This window comes from Hypanus sabinus, chromosome X1, assembly GCF_030144855.1.
Source record: "Hypanus sabinus isolate sHypSab1 chromosome X1, sHypSab1.hap1, whole genome shotgun sequence".
Lineage (NCBI taxonomy): Eukaryota > Metazoa > Chordata > Chondrichthyes > Myliobatiformes > Dasyatidae > Hypanus > Hypanus sabinus.
In genome coordinates this window covers 48,304,022-48,319,974 of record NC_082738.1, presented here as the reverse complement: position 1 = coordinate 48,319,974, position 15,953 = coordinate 48,304,022, and the positions used below count along the sequence as shown (strand labels likewise).

Sequence of the window (15,953 nt, the reverse complement as noted above, 5' to 3'; positions counted from 1 at the left end):
CCCTTGCCCTTAGTTGCTGTTTGACTTTGACTTGTTAGTTTGATATCAACATTCAATCAGTATGCTGCTATTTCTGTCCCTTGGTCTTTGTTGCATTTTAGCTGTTTTCTTCTATTTGTTTCTTGGCTCAAGTCCTAACCCTTTTGCTGTTGACGCAAGAAAACCACCTCAACCTTTGGTGCTGGACCAGAATGCCAGGGACAAAATCATTAAGCAAGGTATGTTGCTTTAACTTTGATTACATCGTACAAATCATTAAAACTATACGGTTCCTTGAAACAGAATGAAATATTACTCTGTTAAATGTGAAGGCTTTAATGAAAGAAAGTCTTGTACTATCACTATGGCCAGTCGAACCTTTTTTTTAGGGGGTGGTATCTGGATTTTTAATCATTAAGACTTTTTGAGACAGAGTAGTTACCAGGAGAATTGATCAGTAAATACATATCTGCCATTAATAGTACATTGCTGTGCCAAGTGCAGAGTCCAATTGCTTTCTGGATTTATAACTATTCACCGCTTTTCATCTGTCAATTGTTAACTGGACTTGGATCCTTAGCTGTACACCTAACCACACCAATGTAATAGTAACATGGAGATCTGATTGCCGATATTGAGGAAGGGTCAGAATCAAAGCTAGGAAATGAAGTGGGATTGGAGCTGTAGTTGAAGCTGTAGAAACATAGGATATATGACAAAGGTTATTAGGATGTTGTTGGGTGCAGACTTCCTTCTCCAGGTTACACATTCAGAAAAGGGAGAATGATAATCTAACTTGCGAACAGTCCCAACTTTGCTGACAAGTAATCTGCTGGAGTCTGATGCAGGGTTTGACTTGAAACATTTCCCATGGATGCAGCTCGATCTGCTGAGTTGCTCCAAGAGATTGTTGCTCACGATTCTAGCATCTACAGTCTTTGTGTCTCCAACTTTACTGACTATTGACAACACTGAATTGTGAGTCTTGATCAAGAATGAAGCCTCTTATTTGCACATTGGACCAAGCAGGTGACTAGCACTTCCTAGTTGCTGATTGGCATCCTAGTAGAATAATTCATCCCCAAAAGACTGGCACTGTGCAGTGGATAGTTTCAACTCAAGTGTAAATCTTTCATTTAAAAGCTGGCATTTCCATTCAGAATGACAATCTTTTACTGGAGGACAACCAATCTTGGGATAACTGCACCATGCTGTCCTGCAAGAAAAAGTCAATCTTCTGCAGATATTCTAAGGGTTAAAATGGAAGATCTGCTCGATGAACCTGTGCTGCTTCTTGTGTTCATCGAGCAGATCTTCCACTTTAACCCTTAGAATATCTTCAGACAATTGCGTTTCCTCAGATAAGGTGACTATGCACAGAACTAGAGGACATAGACATAAGGTAAGAGGGAAAAGTTTTAATTGGACCCTGAGGGCAACTTTTTCACCCAGAGAGTGATCCGTATCTGGAATGAACTGTCAGAGGAAGTGGTTGAGACAGGCACATTAACAACATTTAAAAGGTACTTGGACAGTTAAGTATATAGAGAAGGTTTAGAGGGACGTGGGCCATGTGCATGCAGATGCAATTAGCTTCGGAGGGACTCTCAGTTGGCATGGACCAGTTGGACTGAATGGCCTGTTGCCATGCTGTATAACTCTATGACTCTAAGAACAAGTTGTCTTTGCTTTTATTTTTATTTGAAGTACTTGATTTGAATGTATTTCAATGTTTTTATTGTCTTGTGTTATTTCAAGCATTTTGGTAGGTTTTAAAATTTAAGATTAATTTTAAATGTAATAATTATTATGTGATTCTGAATTTCTCCACAAGTTGAACACCAACATGGCAGATTGCACTAGTATACAGAAGACTAAAAAATTACATTTTGCTCATCCCCAAAGCAAAACTGTAAATTGTGCCTATGATAATGCATTGTTTGACAAGTGGTCTTTGTGTGAGATACATGAAAGGATGTGGTCAAGACAGGAACTGTGGTGAATGAGCCAAACGGAAACTGGAGCTGTAGATGTAAAATATTCAGCATAAGCAGGCACACTGGAAAACAGTTTTTCTCTTGGAGAAACTCTTGAAAATCATCTGCAACTCTTAGTACACTAAGTTTTTATTCTCTTACGAACAAAGGGATCAGCAGGTGATAAGATAAAATTTCAATAGCTACAATGACATTGCTTACTTCAATATTTTGTGTCTGTCAAATAGTTCTATTTGCAATGGGAGTACACTGTAACTGACAAAACACCTCTGAATGTTCAAACACTTTGCTGGGTCGAAGTCATTCACATGACTGGACCAAGATTATTTCAGGATAACAACCTCAGACATCCGGAATTAGTGTTGTCAGGGCCCCATTTCTGGGTACACCAAACTTTAATTATTCATGGAAAAAAATAGGCCTGTGACTTTGATGTGCTAAGTGACAACTTAAATCTCATCTGCGAACTTCTTTCATCCCAGTCACAAGGGTGCAAAATAACTTGGCTGAAGATAGCAGATGCCTGGTTTGCTGAAGGCCTGATGCAGATGAAAATGATTGATGGGCATGTCAGTTTACTCTTGAATGGCCATCCGTTGTGCACCAGTGGTATCTCTTCTGTTGACCATAATCTTTGCTTTCAAAGCTCTCCTTTTCATTACCAATTTATCACTTGTAGTTTACATTTGGGCAGGTTTCGTGTGAACATTGGCTCTGATTTCTCTTAAAGCTCGCAATCAATTCCTGAATGCCCTGCATTTAACAATCCCTAACATACCCCTGCGTTGGTCCCCTGGATAGGAATCTGTCCTAGGAATGCCAAAGTCTAATCATTGAGAATCTTAGCAAAAGGCCATTCACTAACAGAGCACTTAAGAGGGAACTCGGGAGGGCTAAAATAAGACATGAGGTTGCTCTGGTAGACAAGGTGAAGGAGGAATGGACAATGATGTTGATCCTCCCTTCTTAAAGAGTGAAGTGACATTTGCAATATTCTAATCCTCTGGAAACATTCCAGAATAGAAACATAGAAGACCTACAGCACAATATAGCCCTTTTGGCCCACAATGCTGTGCCGAACATGTACTTACTTTAGAAATTACCTAGGTTACCCATAGCCCTCTAGTTTTCCAAGCCCCATGTACCTATCCAGGAGTCTCTTAAAAGACCCTTAAAAGAATCTAGTAATTCTTGGAAGATCACCACTAATGCCTCCACAATCTCTTCCGTTATCTCTCTCAGAACCCTGGGGTGTAGTTTATCTGGTCCAGGGGCCTTCAGACCTTTTATCTTCCCAAACACCTTCTCCTTAGTAATAGCAACTACACTCACTTCTGCCTCCTGACATTCTCGAATTTCTGACATACTCCTTGTATCTCCCTCAGTGAAGACCGCTGTAAAATACAGCAGGTTCCAGTTAATTGGGCCAACAGTTATTTAGGGCAGCTGCTTATTTGGGACATCTCTTAAAAAACAAAAAGTAATTGAGAAAATAGCTGGGATTCCCTTCATTTATTAGGGACACTATGCTACTTATTTGGAACAGAAGACTGTGCCGAACACTTTCAAACGAGCGTCAATCGTGTGAACTTGTGTGCCCATTAAACACTTCACCATGCTTAGAGTGAACAGTTTTTAAATACCATCACTGGCGTGTGTTTGTGTACAAAAAGCAGTGATTTTTGTCACTGATAGTTGGCGAGTAATAAGCAGCAAGATAATTCAGAACTGTTTTGCTCACTGTGGTTTCAAGCATTCAGGCCAGGAGTGAAAATAAAATGATTTCTCTATTTCAACAAGTGGAAATGACAAAGAATTTGAAGATATTGACAATCATCTTGAATGGTGCAATAAAAATGAAGATTTGGAGGATAAACTCATCGAAAGCATTATATAAAGGCAATCAATTATCTACACCAGATGTCTGCACTGATTTTATTCATTTACAATCAATCAGAAGAACACATCAGTGTACACTGGATGGATTTCTCCATTGATAACTATTAGAAACTAATAGTTTTACAGTACTGTAGTAGTGTTAGTAGTGTTCTTATTTGTTCTGTATTCCATTTAAGTAAATAATTTGTTACTCAGTTAAATGGCAGCTTGTCTTTTTTATTTCCATGAAACTTTGGCAAATTGGGGCAGCTGCATATTTGCTCCAAAATGGACTTGGCCTGATGTGTCCAAATTAACCGGCATTCACTGTATTTATTAAGTTCGTCCACTGTTTCTTTGTCCCACATTACTACCTCTCCAGCATCATTTTCCAGCAGTCCGATATCCACTCTCACCTTTCTTTTGATCTTTCTACATCTGATGAAACTTTTGGTATCCTCTTTCATATTAATAGCTAGCTTACGTTCATATTTCATCTTTTCTCTCCTTACCTCTTTTTTTTAGTTGCCTTCTTTTGGTTTTTAAAAGCTTCCCAAATTTTGAACTTCCCACTAATTTTTGCCCTCCTTTTTGCTTTTATGCTGTATTTAACTGCCCTTGTCAGCCACAGTTACCCAAACTCCCTTTAGAATGCTTCTTCTTTGGAATGTATCTATCCGGTGCCTTTCAAATTGCTCCCAGAAACTCCAGCCATTGCTGTTCTGCCATCATCCCTTCCTATCAACTTTGGCCAGCTCCTCTCTCATGCTTCTATAATTCCCTTTAGTACAATATAATACATCAGATTTCAGCTTCTCTCTCACAACCTGCAAGGTAAGTTCTATCATATTATGATCACTGCCTCCCAAGGCCCCCTAATCAAATCTGGCTCATTACACAAAACCAAATCCAGTGTTGTATTTTCTCTTGTGGGCTCAACCACAAAAGCCATCTCATATGCATTTTATAAGTTCCCTCTCTTGTGATCCAGAACCAACCTGATTTTCCCAACCTAAATGCATATTGAAATTCCCCACGACTACCCTAATATTACACTTTATACATGTCTTTTCTATTTCCCATTGCAATCTATATCCCACATCCTGGCTACTGTTCGGGGACCTGTATATAACTTCCACAAGGGTCTTTTTACCCTGGCAGTTTCTTAACTCTGCCCACAAAGATTCTACATCTTCTGATCCTAGGTCACTTCTTTCTAAGGATTTAATTTCATTTTTTACCAACAGAGCCAGCCCACCCCCTCTGCCTACCTGCCTCTCCTTTTGATACAACGTGTATTCTTGGATGTTGAGCTCCCAACTATGATCTTTCAGCCACAATTCAGTGATGACTACAACATCATACCTGCCAATCTCTAACTGTGCTACAAGATCATTTACCTTATTCTGTATACTGTTGTGCATTCAAATATAACACCTTCAGTCCTGTATTCATTTCCCTTTTGATTTTGCCCCCATGTTACACTTCAACTCATCCCACTGACTACAAATTTGCTCTATCATCTGCCTGCCCTTGCTAGCAGTCTCATTACACACTACCTGTGTTTGTATACTAACTGCCTCAACCTCAGTCCGATCACACTGGTTCCCATTCCCTTGCTAACTTAGTTTAAACCCTCCCCCAACAGTTCTAGCAGACTTGCCGGCAAGGATATTGGTTCTCCTTGGGTTCAGATGTAACCTATCCTTTTCGTACAACTCATGCCTTCCTCCGATGAGATGATCCACAGACCTGAAACCTTGCTCCCTGCACCAGTTCCTCAGCCACACATTCATCTGCTAAATAATTCCACTCTTACCCTCACTGGTATGTGGCACAAGCAGCAATCCAGAGACTACTACCCTCAAACTCCTGCTTTTCAACTTTCTACCCAAGTCCCTATATTGTCTCTGCAGGACCTCATCCCTTTTCCTATCTATATTGTTGGCTACAATATGTGCCATGATTTCCAGCTGTTCACCCTCCCCCTTGGAACGTTGTGTACCAATCCGAGACTTCCCTGACCCTGGCACCTGGGAGGAAATATACCATCCGAGTGTCTGCTTCACATCCAGAGCATCTCCTGTTTGCTCCCCTTACTAGAGAATCCCCTGTCACTACTGCACTCCTCTTCTCCCCACTACCCTCCTGAGTCACAGATCCAGAATCAGGGATAGAGAACCAGTCACTGTAGCTTCGCCCGGTAGGTCGTCCCCCTCAAGAGTATCCTTCTTCTTCTTCGCCTGTCCATCGATTTCCATGTTGACTGTTCTGAAATTTCACATGCCTTGCACAGTAATAAGGCAGACAGTGTCGTTCCCCCACCATACCGTCTCTCTGGGCTTCCAATTCTGGTGCTAAGTGGTACACAGGAGTGTAACAGACTTAGCGGATAAGGAAGCTGCCCCGCAGTGACAACTAACTGGTCTAGTGATGCCATCATTGACCAGCAGCACTCCGGTTCCTCCGCATGCCACCAAGGTGGCTGTACCATTCACCCTTTTGGGTCCATCTGCCACAGACACCATCAGACGCCTTGCTGCCGGCGTCCTCGCTGGGTGCAGCCTTTGCCTGAAGAGGCAGAACCTGCAAAGTAGCAAAGGCATGCTTACCTCCTTGACTTAGCCAGCCATGATCCTGCTACCAGATCTAGTCTAGTAGTATACCGATGGAACATCACCTTCACGGCTTGGTTAGACTTGCCAGAGAACGAATCTCTGCTGTACTTCGCTGATGTTCGGCCAGAGGCACCAAGGTAAGATTTTGTAGGAGCCAAACAGTATCCAAAGCAGTACTACTTATCCATGGGGGGTTGGTTCCAGGACCCTCCACGGATACCAAAATTCGCGGATGCTCAATTCCCTTATTTAACATGTATCAGTGCAGTTGTCTTTAGGACCCAGCGGAACCCCAGACTTTATTTAACATGTCTCCGTGCGATGGACTTTAGGACCTGGCAGTGCAGCTCTGAATCCGCGGTGTTTCTGTTTACGAAAGTAATCACGACCGCGATTGAAAATAAGGTGGAAGTAATAAAGCGATCGGAAAGAGGTGAAACGCCATCGGTCATTGGAAATGTGTTAGGCTACAGTCGGTCAATGATCGGAACAATTTTAATGGAGCACGTGAAAGGCCCTGCCCCAATGAAAGCTACAATTATTATGAAACAACGCAGTGGTTAAATTATTGAAATACATATGTTTCTTAAGTGTTTTATATGCATAGAAAGGTAAAATATGTACTATATACTAAGAAAAATGTTTGATTAACTGACGCTAAATAATACCAGATGTACCTGTTCCGACTTCGAATCCGACTTAAAGACGGACTCAGGAATGGATCTCATTCATAACTCGGGGACTGCCTGTACTTTTAAGTCATCTCTAGATTACTTATAATACCTAATACAATGTAAATGTTATGTAAATAGTTGTTATACTGTATTGTTTCGGGAATAATGACAAGAAAAAATAGTCTGTACATGCTCAAGCAACAAGCGCTGGTTAGAGAACTTCCAGGTTTTCCCAATCCGCGGTTGGTTGAATCCGCGCATATGGAATCCACGGATAAGGAGGGCCGACTGTATACTTATTATTGAGGGGGATGGCCACAGGGGTACATTGCTCTGGTGACCTTTCCCTCTCCTGATAGTTACCTGGATACCTGCCTCCTGCAGCTTAGGGGTGACTACCTCCCTGAAGCTCCTATCTATCACATCCTCATTCTCCCATATGAGCCGAAGGTCATCAAGGTGCAGCTCCAGATGGCCAGTTAGAGGCCTAAATTAGAACAACAATGTGGACAGTGAGATCACTTTATGAACTACCAGGAGAAATCAATTCCATGTACCTCTGATAATTGACTACCTCTGCACCAATAACTAAGATGCTATCAATAACTAATGGAAGTAATACAGCTGCAATAATTTGCAAGAAGAGTTTGAGAAAAGCAAATTAAACCTTTTACCAGTTAACAGTAATTTAAGTGTGAATCTGCCGCAACAGATGCCTTTAAGTTACTGTCTAGATACATTCCCATCGGGGAGAATGATAGGGAAATTAAAGCCAAAATAGATGGATAACCAAAAGGATAAGGAGTAGAAAAGAGCTGGAGAAAACATGCCTAGTTATGCCTGGAGGTGCTTCCTCACCAGAGGAAACCAGGGTGATTATGGAAATTTCACAAGAGATTTAAAAAGGAAATTAAGGAAGCTAAGAGAGTCTGCAAAAATGAATTGTGGAAAACATAAAAGGGAGCCAAGAAGTATTCCTTCCTGATTCTTGTTTTAAATTATTGATCCCAATATAATTTACCTCCTGTAAAGCTGATTCACTGAGGTCCTATTACTCATCCTTAAGTTATATGTGCTATGGATCTTACTAAGTTTTAAATAAGTTCTTCTTACATGCATCATTCTATTTCCCAATGATACGTTTGACTTCACACTGTGGCACTGAACCACCAATAGTGTCCTGTTATACATGATAGTTTTGGATATCAGGAAACTGGGAAGGACTTTGCAATTCTGACTCCTGAACTCCTTGAATCCAAAGCAAAGTTACAACTGCAGTCATTGTTAAAAAGTTGACCACATCCTGTCTTTGCAGGCTTTACCGCGAACAGAGTGCCCGCTCATCTTGATGCCATTGTGATCGGCAGTGGAATTGGAGGACTTACGGTGGCAGCGGTGCTGGCCAAATCTGGCAAATGTGTACTGGTACTGGAACAACATGACCAGGCTGGAGGCTGTTGTCACACATTCATTGAAAACGGATTTGAGTTTGACGTCGGTAAGCCATTTCTAAGAAATGTCCATAGAGCTCTCAGAATACATTGCCTGGTGGCTTGATCACTTGCCTCCAATGTAAATTAAGTCGGTTTTGTCACCTAATGAAAGAATTAGAAATTGTGTGATCTATGTTCCTTGAAGCTTCACATAGAAGGGACGTGTACCCTTAGAACAGGAGGAGGAGTTGCAAAAGTCTTAGGCACATATATAGTATATAGCAATGATGCCTAAGACTTCTGCACAGTGCTGTAGTAATTTTGTGTATTGCACTGTACTACTGCCACAAAAAAAAACAACAAATTTAATTACATGTGAGTGATGCTAAACCTGATTCTGGAATGGGTCTCTATTGTGGACTGAGAGTGGGAAGGGGGCAGGGAGTGGGAAGCACCAGAGAGACATCCTGTAATGATCAATAAACTAATTGTTTGGAATCAAATTACCCTGCCAGTGTCTCAGGGTTGGGTGTGTCTGCATTCACGCCAACCCCCGCACTGACACTCTTTCTCTGACACCCGTCCAACACCCCTCCACTGTCCACTTTCCCTTCACCATTCCCACGTTGACAAATACAGTACAGTGCAAAAGTCTCCGGCACCCTAGCTATATATACTATGTGTGCCTAAGACTTTTGCACAGCACTGGATGCCTAAATGCCTGAGCTTTGAAAAAGCTGCAGGGATGGTGAAGAGGTCCAGGAATGAGTTTAAAGGAATTTCTGATGGTTCTACCTGAAAATGAGGGAGGTACGTTGCACAGTCAGAGGCAGGAGAAGAGCTGAGACTAGGACTGGAGGGGTTGTAGAAACAGCAACATGCAAGCCCAACAAAGGGTGCAAAAATCGAGTGTTTTAAGGCCTTCAAGATGGTGGATTGATGTGTATAGGGACTGGACATCCATGGTGAAAATAAGGTGATCAAGGACAGAGAATTAGAAGTTAATGAGGAGATTCAGAGCATGAGAAATGTCACGGATGTAGGTGGAAAGGGGCTGAACCAATGGGATAGAATGGAGTCAAGGTATGAGGGCACGAGTTCAGTGGGACAGAAGCAGGAAGCTGCTTTATTGCTCCATCTGCTGGTAGAACTGAATTAGATAAAGCACAGATGAGAAATCAGAAAAGCTGAACTCTAGTTGTTACGGCATAAAGTTCATGAAGTTAACCAACTCCTTCCTTTGTCCTCAGGTATCCATTATTTAGGACAAATGCATGAGTATGGACTGATGCGTATCGTCATGGACCAAATCACTGATGGGCAGGTGGAGTGGCTTCGAATGGATGATCAATATGATAATATAATCCTCGGTAAAGGTGACAACTCTCGTAAATATGAACTACACAGAGGTAAACAAGGGTTTATTGATGCTCTGAAGAGGCAATTTCCTCAGGAGAAGCAAGCAATAGAGAAATTTATGACACTTGTAAAGGTAATTTTAAATATATTAATTTTTATTTTTGATATGTTAGTGTCAGAAAAACTAAGGGACTTCCAAAAACCAGTATTTCTGTTTACCCCAAAACATTTTTGGTATCCTTTCCTCTCCTTGTTTAAGTAAAAACATGGACAATATAAACTTCCAATTAATTCACAGTCAATATGTCAAACGTTTAATTTACAGAAGTTTTATTGGAGGAAATTGGAGTTTGCTAGATTTTAAGCAAAAGTATCAATAAATTGGAAGAGGAAAAATTGGCAGGTAATCTCAGCCAAGAAATTTATAACAAGTCAGACAGAAAGCAGCAAAATGACAATGGGTGTGACTGGTCATTGAAAGAATAATGGGCCAAAGGCTTCATTCTGTGTGGTAATTCTGCAGTACTAATGGCATTGAATGCAGAATGTATCATCCTCGAAGGAATTTCTTCTCTGTTTCAATAATACTACTTGGTCATGAATGTCTTAAACAAAATAAAGCAAATTGATCAAATACATTGTGGATATTTTACCATAAATGGTTGCTTTTATCATGTGATTTTAGTCTCAGTGGCATGCACTTTCAGTTTCAGCCATTAGTCCTTCAGCTCCACCTAGTGGCTACTTTATGTGTATCAGGCATTTAGAAACCTTTGATAGAGGCTGTTAACCATATTCCATTAAATTGATAAAAGGATAGCAGTGAAACACTTTCATCCTTTGAAAAACAATGATAGTCATACTCCTTTGAAAGAGTAATATAGGAAGTCCTGAGACACAATGGCCTGTGTTTTACCAATAAAAGATGGCCATACAGAATAGAACCATAAATATTCACATATTTAAATGGTAATCATTCCATGGTTTCATGCAAGAAAAGGTAGCGTAGCAGTTAGCATCATGCTATCACGGCTAGGGGCTGACTGGAGTTTGGAGTTCAATTCTAGCACCGTACTGTAAGGAGTTTCTGTATATCCTCCCTGAGGAATGTGTGGAATTTGCCCAGGTGCTCTGGTTTCCTCCCACAGCTCAAGGACATACCGGGTAGGTTAAATGGTCATTGTAAATTGTCTTGTAATTAGGTTAGGGTTAATTGGGGCTGTAGGGTTGCTGGGGTGACATGGCCCACTCCACACTGTATCAATAAGCAAATAAAAAGAAAAATAAAGAACAATTAATAATCACATAGTTAAATGGTAATCGTTCCATGATCTTGATGCAAGAAAAGGAGACTGGAACTTCCTGAGTAATCGTAGTGGTTGGCATGCACCTGAAGGTCTGAATGGCCTCCTTTTGTCCAGTAAAATTCTATGATTCTATGTTACGACACACTCTGCTGGTGGACACCCCAAAGAGTTTCATCTCACTGAGATTCTCCATTTGAGGAATTGACTCCCAGATCCTGTGCTGGTGCTGAGTGAGGACTGAAATGGGGTCCTCAAACCCATTGACTTTGAGGAAATGTTAATGGTTGCAAGGAAGAGAAGGCAAAATAATTAATTTCCTTTACTCATGATTTGTGCAGTGCATTTTATTAATTTAAAGTGTTTTAGAACATAGAACATAGGACAGTACAGGCCCTTCAGCGTATAATGTTCATGCAAGAGAGGTAAGAGTAGATATCGGACTGCTGGAAATGACGTTGGAGAAGTCATAATGGAGGAGAAAGAAATGGTGGATGAACTTAATAAGTATTCAAGATTCAAGTTTGAAGATTCATTCCATGTACATAACTGTAAGGAGAATGAGATCATTGTTCCTCTGGGCCCAATACAGCACAAAAAACACAAAAGATAAAGATAAAAGGTTAAGATAATGAAAAACACACAATAATTATAAATACATAGGGTGATTGTATGTCGGTAAAGTGACGCTAGGCTAGAGATAGGGTGATTGACGGTTAATAATAAAGTAATGGTGGGGTTAGTGGGTTCAGATGTTGATCAGCCTTACTGCTTAGGGCAAGTAACTTTTTGAGTCTGGTAGACCTGGCATGGATGCTACGTCGCCTTCTCCCTGATGGGAATGGGGCAAACAGTCCATGAGCAGAGTAGGCACTTCATGATGTTAATGGACCTTTTCTGTGTATTTGCCCTTGATGGTGTGGATGCTGGTGCGAGTGATGCATTGGGCAGGTTTGACTACCTGTTGTAGAGCCTTCCTGTCATGGTCCGGTCCATGTTCCTTATTCCAGGCTTTCCGGTTTTCCCCAGTTTCCGGTGAGGCAGTTGATTCTCGTTTGGGCTGGCTTCATAAATAGCTTCAGGATTCAGCCTTGGGGGTTGGATTGTTCCTGTCCAAACCCCCTGTCTGCATCTCTTCCCTTTGCCTTCTGCCTGGAGCCTTGTCTTGCCTGGAACCCTTGCCTTCACTGCTGTCTAGTTCAACCACTGGAGCAAGATATGGAACTGTCTTTTGTTGATTTGAACTGTCTCTGTGTACATGCCTTCAGTAGATAGGTCTGGCTGTTTGCCGCTACCTTGTGTTGGGAACTGTCTCATCATATTCTGCATTCTGTGTAATGAGTCCTGGCCCTAGGTCCTGTACCCAAGGAGGGGTCCTGACTCTGTGTTCCATGTTCCTATCTCTCCCTTGACCAAGGCTCTGCGTTCCTGTCTCTCCCTCGACCAAGTCAAGGCTTCAGGGTCTCATCCAGTCCTAGCCACGTCCAAGAATCTTGTTCTGTCCAAGCCACGGCTTTGTGTTCTCGTCTTGTCCATGTGCCTCACCCAGCCCAGGAGTACATTGCCCAGCCCGGTGCTGGGGTTCCCTTGTCCTGTCCAAGAGTCTCATGTCCAGTCCCGTTGCCTCTCCTCGACCTGTAGCCACATCTTGTCCTTGCTGAGTTCTGGAGTCCAAGCCAAAGTCAAGATCCAGTTTCTGGGTCCTTGCCCAGTCTCTGGATCGGAGTCCAAGCCCAAGCCTCATCATGTCCTCGCCTGGTTCTGGAGACCGAGCCTGAGTAAAGACTTAGATTCTGGGTCTTGTCCAGTCTCTGGCTCAGAGTCCAAGCCCAGGCTCCTAGTTCCCAGTTCCAGGTCCTGGTTCCGCTATCCTAGTCAAGTCCTAGCCCAGGCCCGGAATCCTTGTCTCATCCAGGGCCTGTTTCATGTCCAGTGTCCTTGCTTCCCCACTTCCCTTGCTTCCTTCTCATGCCTAGTCCTGTTCCTGGTAGTTCAGTGTCTGTGTCTTGCATTTGGGTCCGCTCCCAACACCCCTTATGACACTTCCTTCCTGCTATAGTGCAGTTTCTGTGCCATGCAGGGATGCAGCTTGTCAGGATGCTCTCTACTGTGCATCTGCAGAATGATCTGAGTATGGATGTGCAAAGTCCAGCTCTCTTCAGCTTCCTCAGAAAGTAGAGGTTTTGGTGAAATTTCTTGATTGTGTAGGATGTGTTCTGGAACCATGAGATATTGTGTGTGATGTGCACTCCCAGGAGTTTGAAACTGCTGTGTCACTGATGTAAAGCGGGATGTGAGTGGCATGAGTTCTCCTGAAGTCAATACCCATCTCCTTTGTCTTGTTGACATTGAGGAAAAGGTTATTTGCCTTGCACCACGCGTTGAGCTCTGGTGTAGGCTATCTCATCATTATTGGTGATGAGCCCCACCACTGTCATGGCATCAACAAACTTGACAATGTGATTGCTCGGGTGTTGGGCCGTGCAGTCATGTGAATCATGTTTTGCATCAGTCCTCACTGTGGAAGGCACTAGCAGTATGCCAGAAACTTGAGTGTCAGAGGGCAGAAGTGAGTAGGGAGAAGGTGCTTGGGAAGTTGAAACGTCTGAAGGTAGTTAAATCACCTGAACCAGATGGACTACAACCCAGAGTTCTGAAAGAGGTAGCTGAAGAGATTGTGGAGGCATTAGTAATGATCTTTCAAGAATCATTGGATTCTGAAATGGTTCCGGAGGACTGGAAAATTGCAAATGTCACTCCACTCTTCAAGAGAGTGGAAAGCAGAAGAAAGGGAGTTATAGGCCAATTAGCCTGACCTCGGTGGTTGAGAAGATATTGGATTAGATTATAAATAGTGAGGTTTTGGGGGCACTTGGAGGCCAAAGTCAGCATGGTTTCCTTGAGGGGAAGATCCTGCCTGACAAATCTGTTGGAATTCTCTGAGGTAAGAACAGGCAGGATAGACATAGGAGAGTCAATGGATGTTGTAATCTTTGATTTTCAGAAGGTGTTTGAAAAAGTGCCACACATTAAGTTGCTTAACAAGCTAAGAGCCCATGATATTACAGGAGAGATATGAGCATCGATAGAAGATTGTTGACTGGCAGGACACAGAGTGGGAATGAAGGGGGCCTATTCTGGTTGGCTGTTGGTGTCTAGTGGGTTCTGGAGGGATTGGTGCTGGGACCGCTTCTTTTTATATTATTCATCAATGATTTGGATGATGGAATTGATGGTGTTATGGCCAAGCTTGCAGATGATACAAAGATAGGTGGAGGTAGTGCTGAGGAAGCAGGGAGCCGGCAGAAGGACTTTGACATATTGGGAGAATGGGCAGATGGAATATAGTGTTAGGAAGTGTATGACCATGCATTTTGGTAGAAGGAATAAAGGCATAAAATATTTTCTAAATGGGGTGAAAATACAAAAATCTGAGGTGCAAAGGGACCTGGGAGTCTTTGAGTAGGATTACCTAAAGATTAACTTGCAGATCAAGTCGGTGGTAAGGAAGACAAATGCAATGTTAGCATTCATTTTGAGATGACTAGAATGTAAGAGCAAGGATGCTGAGGCTTTATAAGACATGGGTCAGACTGCACTTGGAGTATTGTGAGCAGTTTGGACTCCTTATCTAAGAGAAGATATGCTGGCATTGGAGAGGATGCAGAGGAAGTTCATGAAAATAATTCCAGGAACGATAGGGTTAATATATGAGGAGCTTTTGATAGCTCTGGGCCTATACTCACAAGAGCTTGGAAGAATGAGGAGGTATCTCATTAAAAGGCCTAGATAGAATTGATTCTTTAAGGATGTCATTGCCGGTGAAGGTAGTGGGGATAAGCTCCCAATGGCAAGCGCCTCAAATAGCCTCTGCTACCAAGTCCTGGCCTTCACATGTGGCTTAGCTACTAAATCCGGCAGAACCATTGCTATTGACAGGAGAAGGGGCAAGGGCACATTACTGGCACCTTAAAACCAGTCGCTTTGGGCAGATTGGGCTCGTCAGCTGATCATGGAGAAGGAAAACTCATTTAGGAGAAAGAAAACTTTGATCTCTAACCTCTACTGTCTTGTGGCCATACCCACTCATGGGGAAGGCTTCGGGAGTAAACCCTGAGGAAAAATCCGGAGCTGAACTCCCTAAGTGTTTAACACTGACTGGCAACTTCTGCGATGCCATTGATGCCAAACTGCCATTCCTTTGAATTCATCAGCGGCGCGGAGAAGGGGAGCTTGCTTCATAGGCCACAACCTGCTCCCCATATCACACTGCCCTGCTTTGCTTACTGGCTTGCATATCATGTAGACATCTAGAACGCAATATCCATGGTCAACTCTGACCAACAGGGCACCTCAATTATAGAGTAAATGTGAAGAGGATACTTCCTATAGTGGAGGAGTTTAGGACTAGAGGGCACAGCCTCAGAATAGAGGGATGTCCATTAGGAACAGAGATGAGAAGGAATTTCTTTAGTCAGACAGTAATGAATCTGTGGAATTCATTGCCACAGATGGTTGTGGAGGTCAAGCCACTGGCTTTATTTAAAGTGGAGGTTGACAAATTCTTAGTCAAAGGTAATGGGGAGAAGGCAGGAAAATGGGTTTGAGAGCCAAGATGGAATGGCAGAGCAGACTCAATGGACTGAATGACCTAATTCTGCTCCAATGTCCTATGGTCTTGTGTGCCAACTTTTAAATCTATTCTAAGATC

At 42.4% G+C, this 15,953-nt stretch overlaps 1 protein-coding gene across 2 annotated transcripts in view; it reads left to right on the top strand.

The window, feature by feature from the left end:
- Positions 1 to 11: 11 nt before the first annotated feature.
- Positions 12 to 15,953, top strand: part of LOC132384918 (all-trans-retinol 13,14-reductase-like) — a 32,461-nt gene continuing 16,519 nt past the window's right edge. Inside the window, exons 1-3 of one of the 2 annotated variants that reach the window (XM_059956554.1) lie at positions 12 to 218; positions 8,462 to 8,644; positions 9,830 to 10,071. In XM_059956554.1, coding sequence (XP_059812537.1) covers positions 62 to 218; positions 8,462 to 8,644; positions 9,830 to 10,071 — 582 coding nt within the window. In that variant the 5' untranslated portion in view covers positions 12 to 61. The remainder of the gene's footprint in view (positions 219 to 8,461; positions 8,645 to 9,829; positions 10,072 to 15,953) is intronic. The other variant, XM_059956553.1, reaches the window with a different exon arrangement.